Source organism: Leptodactylus fuscus, chromosome 11, assembly GCF_031893055.1.
Source record: "Leptodactylus fuscus isolate aLepFus1 chromosome 11, aLepFus1.hap2, whole genome shotgun sequence".
NCBI classification, from domain to species: domain Eukaryota; kingdom Metazoa; phylum Chordata; class Amphibia; order Anura; family Leptodactylidae; genus Leptodactylus; species Leptodactylus fuscus.
This window is the reverse complement of record NC_134275.1, coordinates 1,668,728-1,685,691: the sequence shown is the minus strand read 5'-3', so window position 1 is coordinate 1,685,691 and position 16,964 is coordinate 1,668,728. Positions and strand designations below refer to the sequence as shown.

General features: G+C 42.9%; 1 protein-coding gene across 1 annotated transcript in view; it reads right to left on the bottom strand.

Annotated features, from left to right (window-relative positions):
• Window positions 1-16,964, bottom strand: part of STAG2 (STAG2 cohesin complex component) — a 61,019-nt gene that overhangs the window by 25,538 nt on the left and 18,517 nt on the right. The window contains exons 2-7 of the mRNA XM_075260619.1: window positions 7,847-7,979; window positions 5,522-5,578; window positions 3,673-3,751; window positions 2,620-2,766; window positions 1,133-1,229; window positions 284-360 (exon numbers count right to left, since the gene is read on the bottom strand). Coding sequence (XP_075116720.1) covers window positions 284-360; window positions 1,133-1,229; window positions 2,620-2,766; window positions 3,673-3,751; window positions 5,522-5,578; window positions 7,847-7,890 — 501 coding nt within the window. The 5' untranslated portion in view covers window positions 7,891-7,979. The remainder of the gene's footprint in view (window positions 1-283; window positions 361-1,132; window positions 1,230-2,619; window positions 2,767-3,672; window positions 3,752-5,521; window positions 5,579-7,846; window positions 7,980-16,964) is intronic.

Below are 16,964 nucleotides of genomic sequence, written 5' to 3'. Positions count from 1 at the left end.
CGCTGAAAACCTGGATTTCTACGGAATGGCAGCGCAGAGAACACATCCAAAGGTAGGAGAAGAATAGCCTTTCTTAAGGCTACTCCTACGTGTTAGAGAGAAAAAATGCATTTTAATGATAGGATCCCTTTAAAAGCCAGTAGAAGGTTTAGGTGCTCAAGGGGTGGACAGGAGGGTTGTTGTATAAGGAATAGTCCACAGATAACTTATCTTCCTCCATCTATGATTATCAGGAAAGGTGAGGCCACTATTGATCCTACAGTTACTACATGGGGACACTTACCTCATCAAACTCTTCAGTCATTCGTCTAATTATTTCTGAGTTCTGCATGTGACGAAACATTTCTCCAGAGACGACACCTGTTCACATTAAAAAATGTATTGGACATATTATTAAGTGCCTTGAATACGAGTAATTCAATGCGCTACTGAACTTTGTTCAATTGTATTTTCAGAGGATGGGCTTGGAGGTAAAACACGACTTATACGTCATGAAGACCTTTACAGCCATCTTTTGTAATCATTTTATTCAGTACAACTGAGAGGAGGCGAGGCGTCGTAAGAAGAAGTAGAATGGCTCGATATTCACCAAAATAGATTTGCAAATTGAGCCAAATAATAGGAGGTGTAAAGCAAGACACAAGTATCTAAAGATGCATTGCATATATAATCTGCGCAGTCTAAGGGCTAGTTCACACGGAGTTACATGAATTCTGCATGCGATTCTGTCGCAAAAGGAGGCCGGTCCGGATTAGGCCCAAATGAATAGGCCAGAGCCTCGCGCTGCGGCTGATTCAGACGTGGAATCCGCGGGTAGAAGGGGCATGTCGCTTCTTTTTTCTGCTACTAGCTAATGGAAAAAAGTAGTGAGCGGCTTCCACTGAAGTCAATGGGAGCCATTTTTGGCGGCGGATTTTGAGGCTCATTCTACGTCAAAATCCATTGCCAAAAGACTCAGTGTGAACTAGGCCTTAGTCTACTAAGCAATAACAACATGAGACAGGACTGGTATATCTGACCCCCGAATCCTTACATGAACTCACACAATCCTTGTACTTTTAATGTGCAACAGTCTCTAAACTGAGCCCCCTCAATCCTCCATCACCCCAAAATACAGATATAAATAAAATACCTTTACATCCTGAACACTGAATAAAAAAGTTTATGAGATCGAGGAGGGCGACATCTTTGTTGTGTTTGTAAGCTTCTATCCAGTCATCCACCACAGACTGAAAAAGAAGAGAAAAAACAAGAAATAAATCTGTGAAAGCCGAAATTGGCACTTGAATAGGTTTTGTATTAATGGGATCCTATCATTGGCTACCTTCTTTTTTCTGACACGTAGGAATAGCCTTAAAGGGATCCTATCATTCAGATGGAATTTTTTGTCCCTACCACGTAGGAATAACCTTAAGAAAGTCTCCTCTTCTCCTACCTTTAGATGTCTTCTCTGCGCTGCGATTTGGTAGAAACACCGGTTCTCTTCTGTATGCAAATGAGTTCACTCGCAGCACTGAAGGCGTCCCCAATGCTGTTTGAGCACTGTGGACCGCCCCCAGTGCTGCAAGAGAACTCATTTGCATACAGAAGAAAACCGGGATTTCTACCAAACAGTGGCGCAGAGAAGACATCTAAAGGTAGGAGAAGAGGAGACTTTCCTAAGGTTATTCCTATGTGTCAGAAATAAAGGTATCCAATGATAAGATCCCTTTAAAGAGATGTAACATAGCAGAGTGTGCTGCTCGCCAGTAGTTCCTGCACGACCTCACTGTGATAGAGCAGTAAGTGTGGTAGCTGAGCATACACCATTATTTGTGGCAATGTTTTGTGCTAACCCACAAAATGCAAATGTCAATAGCAACACCTAACAAGATGAACCCTTATTTGTCAGCCTATCAGTGCAGCAGGATTCAACAAGTTACCTTGGAAGATATTAATAACAATGGCGTGCCTGCTTGAGATCTATTCGGCAATGCCAAAGTGTAACAGGTAATAAAAGGGTTACCCAGTTACTAATATTGGATAAGCCATCAATATTAGATCTGCGATCGTCCAACACCCAAGAACCCCTCAGATCAGATCGAGCTATGCTGCTCAATCTCTATATAAACTGCAGGGGTGGATTTAGGTTCTTGCACTATCAATGCCTATGGGGTAGAGTTGCAATCCCAAATCCACCTCTACAAATCTTATGGGAAGTGTACAGCACCTGGCACTACCTGAACAGCATCTCTGCGCCGCTCTTGGTTATTGAATCGGCCATCAGTATTGGATAGCAAATAACCCCTTTAGTGTTTGGTTATTTATTAAAACTAATCTAATGGATTTATCCAGTCCCTTGCTAAAAATTTGAAAAAAATAAAATAAAGTGTGACAAAAATTATTAAAATTATATTCAGTGATCTAGAGAATATTGAACTATAATTAAAATAATTATAAAACACACCCATGGGAGCATTAGATGACAGGAGAGCGCTGTGCACCTGTCTTTTGCCCCCAAGATATTTTCGAGTGAGGAATAGATGGTCATGCAACAACAAGCAGCTAAATGTTTTCGATACTGCAAATGAATGACAGAAGTAATATTCTGCAAGAAAGTGTAATAAATAAATCAATCACCTGCATTGCACTTTTTCCCATTTTAACAACTTCAAAAAGCATCATGTTTTCCACTCCATTTTGTTGATGGTGTCCATTCATCCAATTGGGACCCCCAGCTCGCAGGGATGCGCCTTTATTTCTCTCTGCAGCGCCTTTCTTTCCTTTCTGTTAGGACAGATGAATGCCGTTTGGTTACACGGTTACTGTACAGTCCACAGAAAGAACGCAATCAAATTAGTTCAGATTTTTAACCACCAATTATTTTCAAATGATGGATTAAGTTTTCCTTCCCTGACTATGGCAGAACTTAAAAACAGGTTGGCTCAAAAATCAGTTTAGCTGTAAGCTCTGTCAGCATCAGGGTGAGAAGAGAGTTTATCTAGGATGGTTCAGGGGAACAGACATTACAACTGAAAACATGAACTTGGCCTAAATTAACGACTTCTGCTCTGAAACCTCAGGACGCACTAACAGGACAGGGAATACGTTTCTGATGCCTGGGAATATCGACAATAGGAGTCGCCTGTGTGAATAGAGGTCGGGTGTAATTCTCTTCTATAGCAGTGTGCTCAAATCTGACAGTCCCATAGAAGTGAATGGAGCGCTGGTTCCTTTATTCACAAAGGAAATGTGGGGAATCCTACTCTGATGATTCCGGCAGTGAGACCCGCAGCGGGCAGACACTTATCTCCTATCTCTGGGGTCGACAACCTTTGGCTCTCCAGCTGCTGTGAAACTACAACTCCCAGCATGCTCCATTCACTTCCACGGCAGTGTCAAGAACAGCAGAGCAAGTATGCATGCTGGGAGTTGTAGTTTTACAACAGCTGGGTACTGAAGGTTGCCTACCCCCGTCGTATCCTGTGGATATGGTACCAGTGTATGTGTCCTATACGGTTTTACATTTCTGCATCCCAAAACATAATTTTAAACCAAATCTGTAATGTATTAGCATTCGGTAATTCCCATGCTTTAGTGGCCATGGCATCTCTAACACAAGCCGGGCTCGCACTCACTAGGTCTTACAGCTATACATGGATAGTCTTACAATTATTACAAACATCACCATACCTTCCCTTTACCCTGCTTTGGGATTTTTCCTTCAGAGTCATCAAAGTCGGTATCTGATGAGAAATGAGTTTCTGTTTCCCTATGAATTAAAGGATATAAAATAGTTCCCATGAATTACATCAATTAGCTTATAAATAATACCGTAATAGGAGAGGTTTAGGTTTTTATCATTAGTCGGATTTTTTACCATTACTACAGTCAGAATGAAAATGCATTCTCTTCCTAAACCTTACAAGATTTATCAGCATCTGCCAAAAATGTTATTTTGTAGCACGGCTGAAGGAGAAACAAATTGTGTGAATCTCCATGAATGTGCACAACGTGTCAAATGTTCTGTCAGGCTTGAAAAAAAACAAACAAAATTTCATAAAATAAATTAACTAAGGTTTCCTATTTAAAACGGTTTTTCTATTTAGATCAGATTTCCAGGCAATATTTTTTTGACAATCTATCGCTAGAATAAATGACCAATATCAGGCAGGGGAGGGTCTAACGCCATGCAGTCCGGCTGATATGTGAAGATCAGTCATTGTGATATCACTAGACAGGTCTGTCCACTCTGTAATGGCAAAAAGTGATTTCTACAGCTCAGATCCGTATCCCAATCAATAGAAGCCGAGCTGCAGTAACCACTACCTGCCACATACACAGTAGGTGGAGCTGTTGGCTTCCACTTCTGTGCACTTCGGTTTAAAGCCACGGTTATGTATATCGGCTGATTTGTGGGGCTAATGGGTGTCAGAGCTTCACCGATTCTAAAGATGGCAAATCAAAAAAGTTTGCCTGGAAAGCACCTTGAGGAGAAGACTCCACGTTGCAGAAACGCAGCTTTTTTTTGTTTTTGCAGATTTTGCTGCAGATTTTGGAGCCAAAGTCAGGAGTGGATTTAACAGAAGGGAAACATCTAAGATCTTCCTTTATAGCTTCCATTCCTTTTCAATCCACTCCAGACTTTGGCTCAAAAAACTGCAGCAAAATCTGCAACAAAAGAGGCTGCGTTTCTGCAACGTAGGGCCACAGCCTAAAGGGTATTCCCATCTCAAGAATCATTTTCAGACTTGTAGTTTATGTTCTACTTAAAGAGGACCTTTCGTGTCCTCCTAGAAAGCAGACAGTGCTGAATTCAGTGCACTGAGACCTTTCCCGTTCTGTGCCCTGAGGCTGGAAATATCAGTGTCATTAGTTTCGGCACCGATCTCTCCCCACCGCCAGAAGGCGTTCCTGACAGTCTAGTTGGGCTATGAGGAACGTCCCTCCTGACAGTGCTCGTCATCAGCCTTGGACTGGGAGGACGGGGCGTTCTTTGCTGCCGAGCTGTGATGAACGCCCCCCTCTGACAGTACAGGACTATGACTAGACTGTCAGGAACACCCTTCTGGCGGTGGGCAGAGATCGGTGCTGAAACTAATGGCACTGATATTTCCAGCCCTGGGGTACAGAACGGGAAAGACGTCCGTGCACTGAATTCAGCACGCTGTCAGCCTTCTAGTCTAGAGATATATAAAACTATAAAACCGCATGTGCAGAAGGACACGACAGGTCCCTCTTTAATACATTGTTTTATCTACCTTGCTGATGACTCCGACCCTTAGAAGGGTAATCTATATTCCATTCTCTCCTCCTTTCTGCATATTGCTTTCAGTTGCTAAGCCCTGATAAGCTTTTTGATCTGTATGTAAATCCATAGATAACTGGACTGGATAAATTTCCAACAAGCAAGGAGCTGGACTGAGTTGAAAACCAAGAAGTTTAGGGGAGTGCAGACAGAAAGGCGGCTGAAACCCTGAGATGGGAAAAGCCCCTGAATAACAAACTCATTGTGACAGTATTAGAAGGGATAGAAACTTACCTGGGGCCTGCATTGCAGGACAGTGGACCCATATCATGGAGAGAAGGATCCAGGGGTCTGTTAAGTAAAATATATACAATACTTATTTTAGAGAAATTGCTGCAAGTTACACATTTGGATACAGTGTCCCTATAGAGGACGGGATCTAAACCCCATCCAGAAGATTTGTAAATATATAAAAAAACAAACACATTGGGTTTTAAATCCGCAGCATGTCAATGTTTGCTGTGTTATACCTGTGGATTTCACTTTTCACAATGTAAAAGTTGAAATCTGTAATGGGGAGGGGGTGCACAGATTGCAGACATTCAGCAAGGTTTTGATTGTGTGTGGTCTAAGTCCTATTGTGTTAATTTCTACCACAATCTCCATAAAATAAGGATCATAATTGTGACAAGGAGGAAAGTTCACCCTGGTGGAGATGCCGCACGTACCTGCTCTCTGCACTCATTTATAATAATCATTTAGCAGTTTCCACTACTTGCAAATACTTGCCTTAGCGTAAGTTCACACGGGGCTTTTTGGTCCAGAACCTGAGGTGGAGGCCGCCTCAGATTCCGAACCAAAAAACGGGTAGCCGCGACAAAACCGATGCACTGCACCGACATCCAGCCTCGCACTCCGCTCCAGATTAGGCCCAATGAATGAGCCTGGTCCGGAGGAGGGAGAGTATTCAGGCTGAATCGCGTGGCGACTCGGACTGAAGAATGAGCGTGTCACTTCTTTTTCCGGGAGCTGGAAAAAAACGTCTCCTGGAAAAAAGACCTGACCGTCTCCCATTGATTTCAATGGGATCTTTCTTTTTGCTCAGGATTTTGAGGCGGATACGGCCTCAAAATCCTGACCAAAAATCTCCGTGTGAACTTATCCTCAGGGTTTGTTCACACAGAAGAGTTTGGAGCTGATTAGGAGGTGGAGTCCACGTAAAAATCATCTCCAAACGTCATCTGAATTCGGCCTCCATTCATGTCATAGGCAGGCCGTTTGTTTCCACTAGCTGATTGTTTTCATTGTTGATCCTCCTTTGGATTCCGATCGGGGACTCACATTGAAATAAATGGGAAAATGTCGCCTTTGCAGAATTTGACATAGAATTTGTTAATTCAGCAGCAGATTTTTCCAGAATTTATGCTTCTGACTTACTCGAAGTCCACTGTGTGAACAGGCCTTTACAGTCACTGACAATTAGTTAAAACCCTTTAGGTCTAATGTTCGAAGTCAACCAGCAGCAACTTGTGCCACATCAGCGTATTCCATCTGAAGGAGCATTGGATAGATTTATAGGAGTCATTATCGCTTTTGGATCCCCTGGAGATACAACCATTCGGCAAGCTGGGCAAGTCTCCCATTTGGCTATTTTTATGCCCAGCGCAGAGTCCCTAACAGTGCAGGGAAACTGCAAACACCATTATAACGGGTTGGCCAGGAATGTATTTATTTATGGTCTGACCCTTATTTGGCTCCAGTCTCTGTATAGCGGCCAGGTGCCCTCTGACATCAATGGGATTTCAAAAACGCCCCATCAATTGTACCATTTTTTGGCTGCAGCTCGGTACCTCAGTCAGAATATTTAGGGTGAACGGATACGTACACCATGTCTATATCGTTTGTATTGCACACAACAATTATGATTGTTCCAGTTTCCTTGCTTGCATTAAAGGGATCCTATCACACAACCCCTTTTTTTCTGACTAACAAGTAGGAATAGCCTTAAGAAAGGCTATTCTTCTCCTACCTTTGTCTTCTCCGCGCCGCCATTCCATAGAAATCCTGTTTTTTGTCGGTATGCAAAAGAGTTCTCTCAGAGCACTGGGGGCGGGCCTCAGCCCTCAAACAGCACTGGAGGCGTCCCCAATGCTGCCAGAGAACTCTCCAGTGCTGCCTCCACCTTTGTCAGCAGTGTCTTCTTCTTCCAGCGGTGGCTTGTAACTTCTAGGCCTCAGGCAGAGCAGACTGCAGCATGCCCACAGGCTACGAGAAAAGAGTCTGCTCTGCCAGAGTCCTAGAAGTTACAAGCCACTGCCGGAAGAAGAGGCTGAAGAGAACGTTGCTGACAAAGATGGAGGCGGTGCTGGAGAGAGTTCTCTGGCAGCATTAGGGACACCCCCAGTGCTGTGAGAGAACTAATTTGCATACTGACAAAAAAAAAAAAAAACAGGATTTCTACGGAATGGTGGCGCGAAGAAGACAAGGAAAGGTAGGAGAAGAATAGCTTTTCTTAAGGCTATTCCGACGTGTTACTAAGGGAAAAAAAAGGGTTTGTATGATAGGATCCCTTTAAAGGAGGTAAGAAAAAGGGAAACTGAGGGCTTGGTGGTGACTTACTGGAGGAGATTGAAGTCAGCTTGGATTTCTGGAGCTGCTATCATTTCTTTATCATCTTCTGAAACACAAACGCTCCTGAAATATTTGGTTCATACACCAACCCGTGCAGCCGTGACCGACAACTACCGCCAACCTAAAAAGAGAGAAAATGCAAAACATTAACCCCGATTTGGCCTCCTGCAATGGACAACAATGTGTTACAAGTTATCTACAGCTTAATGGATTACATACAAAGTGTTTTATGAACAATTCCCCTTATTGTATAAGAGTTCCTAACAGAGAATATTGTAATTTTGTAATGAGAACCTGTAACTGGGTTTTAGGGTGCTAGACCACGAGTTGCTTTAGTCCCCTAAAATCTAAAAAAGAGGTTCCCTTTAAGTGACTTTACAACTGAAAACAGTCCAGGCCAAAATATATGCAAACACCAAAGTCATTGCTACCTGTAGACAGTTTTTATATTTCACTTAGTGCAGATAGTTTACAATAAAAATGCAATAAAAAAATTCAGTAAAACGTGACCTTTATATCTCTGCTGTGAGTCATGTGGGCCAGACTGTGTCCGTGCACCGAGAGGCTGCGATACTGGACCGCACAATGAAAATGATGGAGAGAATAATCTGTATCACTAATAATGTGGAGTCTATAGAACATATAAAACATAAGCAGCCGTCCCATCCACCCGCCCAGCCAGGAAACGTAACACATCCATCATATAACAACCAAGAAATGTCAATCATTCTAATTTTGAGGCCGGGGTCGGTAAATATTTATTTTTCTTTACTTCACCCAAAACTGGTCTCCAAAACTCTGACCCCTCCTCTACAGCCCTGATAATGACGGGAACATCAGAGAGGCCAAACAGAGGGAGGGTCCCACTAACTTACTGAACCCCCCTACCACCCACCCTTGTCATAAGGCTGAGTCACATGGAGGATTTTGAGGCGAATTCGGCCTCAATTGATTTCAGTGGGAGCCGTTTGTTCCGGACATGCTCATTCTTCAAGTGAAGCCGCCTCGCGAATCCACCTGCAGACACTCCCTCCTCCCAACTAGGCCCATTCAATCCAGATCACAGTTCTGCGACTGGATGCCGGTGAGCTACAATGACATCCAGTCGCAGCTACCCTCTATTTTGGACCGAAACCTGAGGCAGCCCACGCCTCAGATTCCGGTCCAAAATACCCAGTGTGAACCTGGCCTAACTGTGGGGAGCCAAGGGCTTATCATGACAGCCAGAGACATCTTCAAGTCTCCTAAACAGACTAGGCTAAAAATAAAGTTTGAGGCTGAGGCCCCTCGCAATGGGCCACAGCAAAAAAGCGCTGCGGAGAAAAACCGTGGCGGCAACAAATTGCAATTTGTCCCGCAGCAGTTTTCACAGAAAGTCCTTAGAAATTTCATCGGTGCACTTTGTGTTACAATTATTTCCGTAAGTCTAATAAACATGCGGCCATTTCCAAAACCACTAAATCCCATCCACACCTCGCAGTGACTGTAAAATGATTTTTGTGTTTTTTTTTTTTTTTTTTTATCCACAGCATTTCTGCCGCGGACAAACTGCGGTGTTTACGCCATGTGGGGCCCCAGCCTAAAAAAAATAAATAAAAAAAAAATATAATAAAATCTTCCGCACACACACAAAATTAAACAAAACCCGCAAAATAGCACAAAAAAAAAAAAAAAAAAATTTACAGGTGACATAATAGGGCTACATAAAGCATGGGGGGGGAGGGGTGAAAAAAAAACAAAACAAAAACACTAAAATGTGGTATCGCGAAAATCACATGGAACAAAGTTAATGTCATTATTACTAGAGATGAGCGAGTACTATTCGTAACTCCCGTTTCCGATAGCACGCGCCCGTAGGAATGAATGGAAGTGGCCATCACACAGACTTTGCCGACCGCTTAACCCCCTGCGTGCCGGCTACGTTCATTCATTCCTATGGGCGCGTGCTATTCAAAACCGGAGTTTCCAATAGTATTCGCTCATCTCTAATTATTACACTACAAAAATAAAAGTTGTTTGTTTGTTTTTAAATACAATCAATGTGCGTCCCCTTAAGTTGGTGCCATTACACAATACAACTGGCTCAGCAAGTCCCGATATACAGCAACATTGGCCGAAAAATAAAAGTTATGGCTCTTGGAAGGAATTGGGAGAAAAAAAAAAAAAATTATAATATATATATATATATATATATATATATATATATATATATATATATATATATATATATAACTGTATGTCTGCAAAAGGGTTAAATGGTGTGAAATCTTGAAGCTGAAGGAAACATCTGTTGCAAAGAGCTCCTGCTGTGTACAGACATGGTCAACAAGTATCTGGATCCAGTGACAATGATACGAGACACAACAGGTGTAAATAAAAGAACAAATAAAATCTCTCCGGATCTTCCCATAAGGTACAAACTACACGACTCGCAACGTCTCCAGGAAAGTCCATTATTACAATTGATTTCTTTCATCTCTAAAAGCAGAAAGTCAGCGTGGGACCCAGAAAAAAAACAACAACTTCTCAAACGCCACCTCCTCCCAGCGCACACCAAGGTCTTTGCTGTTTCTTGTGGTTTTCTGAGAAACCAAACAAAAAATGTGACTAGTTCAGAATAAAAGAAAACTAACAAGTCCGTAATAAAGTCAGATGGAAACTAGATGGAAATACAAATCATTGTTTCTTCATTCATAAAGTATCTAAGAAAAGCGAGAAGTAAAGGTGTTTTTGTGCCTTGAGATTGGGTCCTATGTAAATATCACAAGGTGGAGCTGTAGCCCAAGGAGAGCGAAGCTGCAGACAGGTCATGCAGAGGTTGGCCACTTATTTATCCACCAGCATTCCTTCCCAGGCCGCCTCGCACTAGAAAACACGCGCTGGATTATACGCTAGGACTTGTAACATCCCATACACAGACTAAGTGCTAGTAAAACAGGGAGGCCACACAAAGATGGCCGAATTGGCGAGTCAATATCATAAAACAAATCCCATTGTTTCTAGCGACAACCAGTCCGTGCCTTCAATACAAAAGAGCGATACAGGTCTACATAAGTTTAGTAGATAGGCCGGAGACTCCGCACTTACAGAAGAGGCCGCCATGTTTGTCCTGATATCCTATGTATTAAGCTGTCGGCTTCCAAGATCCCATTATGTAGTACAGATGTGAGAGCGGTGGCAACCTTCGGCACTCCAGCTGTTGTCAGACTACAAGTCCCAGCATGCATACTGACTCTGCTGTTCTCGGAGAACACATGGAAGTGAATGGAGCATGATGGGAGTTGTAGTTTCACAGCTAGGTCCCATGGAACATGCCGGTCACATTACTAAAACCTTGGCTAATCCTGTCCTGTTTGCCCACAGATATAAGGTATATAGACTATCACGTCTGTACAAGGTTGTATCATATCAGCCAGTAGCAGAATCGTATATGATATGCTGTATAAACCTGCAGAGGGGGATACAGGATCAATTCAATACCTAGTCCACTGACACTCATGGGATATAGCATCTAACAGGTGACGGTCCCAGGGGAGTGCCGGGGCCCTTCTTTCCCTGTATATGTGTCGGCCACTTTCTTTATTGAAGTCAATGGACTGACTGATCTCCAGGAATCTGTGGTCTCTTTCCCTGAGGTCCCCGCACATGGCCACCATTTACAATACATACTGTAGATGTGCAGGGTACATCCGGATACAGCGCTGTGGGAACGGAGTAAGAGTCACAAACAACTTTGACTGAAGTCAGAAAAAAGTTTTCCAACTTCAAAGTAAAGTGATTATTCTTACATTATAGAATACATATAACTCCTACCTACAAACCCCGCCTGGAATCACCCAGCACAGACATTATTTGGTGCCTCTGCGTCCCCATATAGTCCAGTGCCTTCAACAAAGACTCTGCTCCGGAGAAACGCAAAACAAAACGCTTTTTGGCAATGTGTGGCCTCACCCTTAGACTAAAGACCCGTGTAGTGAAAAAGCGTTGCAAGGAAAAAAAAATTGTGGCAGAAACACATTGTGGTTTTTCTACTTCCATTATACCTATAAGGAATCCGCCAGCATTTCGGTAGGTATAAGTGGACATGCTGCCATTTCCAGTATTTTTGTAGCATTTCTGCTGTGATTATTTTTCTGCAATGCATGGATGGGCTTGGCAGGAACTGTTAACACCACGTGGCAAAAACAATAAAATCGGGAAAAACCTCAATGCGGAAACATCATAAGGGAGGGGCATTTATTGAGGGGTTTTTATTCATTCATTTATTTATTTTTTAACACACACTTTTGGTGAGTAATTGTTTAAATAAAAACAAAGCACTTGGGCTCAGTTCACATGTAGCAGCTGCAGCAAAAAAACAAAAACACACAAACAACAAACCACACAACGGGAAGATCTGTAGCTGCAACACATGGAGTTTTTTCCCACCTCGCTTTCCCAGTTTTCCTCTGCAGACTTTCTGCTTCCATGATAACAATAGGGAAACTGCCTGCATTTCTGTAGGTGGAAGTGATATGTTGTGATTTTCAAAACTGCAACAATTTTGGGAATGGCAGAGTTTCCACCACACGTATTTTACTGTAATGTGTGGATGGGATTCGCTAGAATCTGTAAAACAAAGCAGTGTTTGCACCACGTGTGGTCCCAGCTCTTCAAATGTGTGTAAAACGCCGCACAAGATTTAGGCTGGGACTACCCTGACACTTTTTGTAGCACAACGCCTAGATTTTAGCTATTGAGTGTCAGCCCAGGAGTCAGCGCATTCACTGGGGCTGCAGATGAACGGCTGAAATCAATTAGTCACGCAACAAAAAGTCCCATCATAGCCCTGGCCTTAGGGTAAGTTCACACAGGGTTTTTTGGTCCAGAAACTGACGCGGAGGCCGCCTCAGTTTCCCAACCAAAAATCGAGTAGCCGCAACTTGATGCCGATACACTGTACTGTACTGTACCAGCATCCAGTCACGCACTCCGCTCCAGATTAGGCCCAAATGAATGAGCCTAGGCAGGAGGAGCGAGTGTCTTCTGACTCACGGAAAAAAAGAATGGATCTGCTCATTCACGATTCGGCCTATTCACTGGGCCTAATCCAGAGCGAAGTGCGCGACTGAATGCCAGTGCACCAGCATTCAGTCGCGGCTGCCTGTTTTTTGGTCCAGAACCTCAGGTGGCCTCCGTTTCAGGTTCCAGACCAAAGAACCGCCGTATGAACTTACCCTTAAGCTGCTTTTTGCTATTTTAGGTTGGGGACCCCATGTTGCAAAAACACAGTGTTTTACATTACCTGCAAAGTGAAAGTGAAAAAAAAAAAATCTGCAGCAGAAAAACTGTGTTTTCGTATCAATCAGACCTATGGAAACGCTAGAGATTTCCGTATAGTGGGAGCAGAACTCTGCAGAAAAAAAAATGTGATCTGTTTCTACCACGGTCTTTTCTGTAGTGTGTTTTTTTCTACGGCTCACTGTGGGGTCTACGTTTTAAGGGGGGGGGGGGGTTGTTTGCCATTTTTCTGCACTTTTGATGAAGAAATGCATATCAAAAATGTTTTAGTAACTACAAAAAAAAACAAAAAAAAACTTTTTTAAAGTATTGGTCATTTCACACGCTATATACTATATACACACACTATATACTATACTTTATATACACACACTATATATACACTATGTACAAGGTGGAGAGCAGTTAACCCCTCACTACTGACATGACGCTCACATTCACACACTATGTACTCGATATACTATATATACACACTGTATACTCATACTATATACTATACACACACTATATACTATACACACACACACTATATACTATATACACACACACTATATATACACTATGTACAAGGTGGAGAGCAGTTAACCCCTTACTACTGACACGACACTCACATTCACACACTATGTACTATATATACACACTGTATACTCACACTATATACACACACACTATACACTATATATGCACTATGTACAAGGTGGAGAGCAGTTAACCCCTCACTACTGACATGACACATTCACACACTATGTACTCGATATACTATATATACACACTGTATACTCACACTATATACTATACACACACTATATACAAGGTGGAGAGCAGTTAACCCCTTACTACTGACACGACACTCACATTCACACACTATGTACTATATATACACACACTGTATACTCACACTATATACACACACACTATACACTATATATGCACTATGTACAAGGTGGAGAGCAGTTAACCCCTCACTACTGACATGACACATTCACACACTATGTACTCGATATACTATATATACACACTGTATACTCACACTATATACTATACACACACTATATACAAGGTGGAGAGCAGTTAACCCCTTACTACTGACACGACACTCACATTCACACACTATGTACTATATATACACACTGTATACTCACACTATATACTATATACACACACTATACACTATATATGCACTATGTACAAGGTGGAGAGCAGTTAACCCCTCACTACTGACATGACTCTCACATTCACACACTACAGATATTCGCCTCCGTTTGTGAAAACCGTATAATACTCAGAAATCCCATGTAGATTGCAAATAGATTTACTATTACTGGAAATAAAGCTTTGCTACAGACATAACACACCGGAAATCTCCTGACTGTCTATATAATATACTGCTTAATAATAAATGATCAAAATAATTCATGATTATTAAAACCAAATAAATAAAGCAGTCCCGGATGAGAGAACAGACTGTCAGAGAAAGCCTCGATTCATCTCAGTGACTTACAGAAAGCAGGCGACCTGCAGCCACCAGGAGGGGGCGCTTCATGCCTAGCTTTATATTCCTCCATTGATTTCAGTGTAAGCTGTAGAAATACGTCAAGTGTTTTATCATCGGCACTTCTAAGGTTACCGAAATGACAGATCAGCCATGTAATGAGTCATGGATCTAGTTTCAGATGTTTCAGGTCTCGGAGTAGAAAGAGCCCGCTATGTCCTATACCAGATTTCCATAGTTTGCCCCTTCACATGACGCTGCTTTCTTGCTACTTCCCGACTATTTCTTGCACTGGATTCTAGATTCTTATGGGATCTCAACAAGAATCAGCTTCGTATTGTTAGACCGGATGGCGAAAACATCAATACCGGGTTATAAGAGCAACCCAAAGAAATACACCTGAGATACAGAAACTCCAGATCGGGCTGCATCAGATGTGGGTCCAGGTAAGTGCAAGGTCTACTGAACATTCGCTGCCCTTTACAGACATAGCCCCGTCCAACTTATAAAGGGTAAAGGAACTTCCATCAGATAAGAAAACGCGCAGAGAAAAGCGACTAATACTGGCGGGGAAAGAAAAGAAATGAAAATGCTTCAGAAATAATGTGATTATTCACTGCTTTTCTGCTGCTTTTCACATTTTTGTGCTTTACAGTCTATGATATCGAAGCACATTTGGCGGTCAGTATAATTCACATGAGGTATAAGATATTCCTATAGTGGGAAACATTGGTGTGACATGACTATCTGGTAAAACATATTGCAAAAAAACATCATTAGAAATAAAAACAAAAGAAAAAACGAGGACGGCACTGCTATTTCCCAATGCGTACGCAGAAAGATGGTAGTTTCCCCTTTGAACTTTTGTCCGGATCGGAAGTACAGACTAACAATGTGGTGGTGGTGCTCGACAAACCCCAGAAAAACAGCAAAAAATGAAACAAAAAAGGAGGATGGGGGAAGGGGGGGGGGGGCGCTCACCAGTCAGTAGACGCCATTTCTTGCACCTAATAAAGGACTTGCTTTTAATAAGAAGAAATGTCATCTACTGACTCGTGAGCACCCCCCCCCCCCTCATCCTCCTTTTTTTGTTTCAGGAATAAAAACTTGTCCATATGAACACTGCTTAAATAAAGGCATACAACAAGGCCATTAAAGGGATTATACAGATTTCAAAAACTGATGTCTTATCCATACCATAGGAAAGCAATTTTCGATTGGTGCAGGTCCGACTGCTGATACCTCTGGGCAAACCCATAGCAGAAGACCCGGAGCTGAGTGGGATCTTCTCTGTAGTGTGTTTTCTGCATCCGGTCTATTACCAGCTGTTCTGCAGTATAAGGGTTTTTTGGTCAGGATTTTGAGGCCGTATCCGCCTAAAAATCCTGATCACAAAAGATGGCTCCCACTGAAATCAATGGGAGATGCTCAGGTCTTCTTTCCAGGAGCCGTTTCTACCAGCTCCCGGAAAAAAAAAGCGACATGCTCATGCTTTCAGGTGGATTCGCCTTGCGATTCGGCCTGAAGACACTCCCTCCTCCCGACTAGGCTCATTCATTGGGCCTAATCCGGAGCGGAGTGCGCAGCTGGATGCCGGGGCAGTGCACTGGCATTTAGTCACGACTACCCATCTTTTGGTCCAGAGCCTGGTCCAGACCAAAAAACCCTGTGTGAACCCAGCCTTACCTAAACACAGATGAAGCTGTCACATTCTGCACCATTGCTACTAAGTAGACGGCAGGCAAGTCAATGGACTCTTGGGAACCATGAAGAGGCTGCAGAGCTTGGCCAATCTCAATAGCCCGAAAGTCCATTGGTCTGACACAGACGGCCTATTCAGAAGGTCATCCGCAAAGTGAACCTGGAAACCCCTCTCAGCAGCTTGTTGTGGGGTCGCCAGCCTAACATAAACCTAAAGCTGTGTCAGGGAAATTCTGAACTCCTAAATCTACTGTAGCAAAAAAACACCCAAAATTGCCATTTTTGCAGTGGCCCACCTGCAGAAACCTCAGGTTTTTGGCAGCTTCTATTCTTGTCATTGCAAAGGCCCAAAGCTGTGGGTGAAACCAGCGGCAGTAAAACAGGCGTCAGGTTTACACGTGTAGAGGATATACGGATAGATCTTGTCCACCATACATCTTCATAGTCACCCCAGAGTACGACCTTCCCACAGTCTTACCCAAGCTCAGATTCCTCGATCAGACCACTGTGGTCGCTCCACTCTCATTGCTTTAAAGGGAGTCTATCAGCCGGGAAAAACATGATAAATTAGCAACACCATTCAGTGGGTCCTGCTCTCCTGACTCCCCCCTTCCCATGCCTAGAACAGAGATA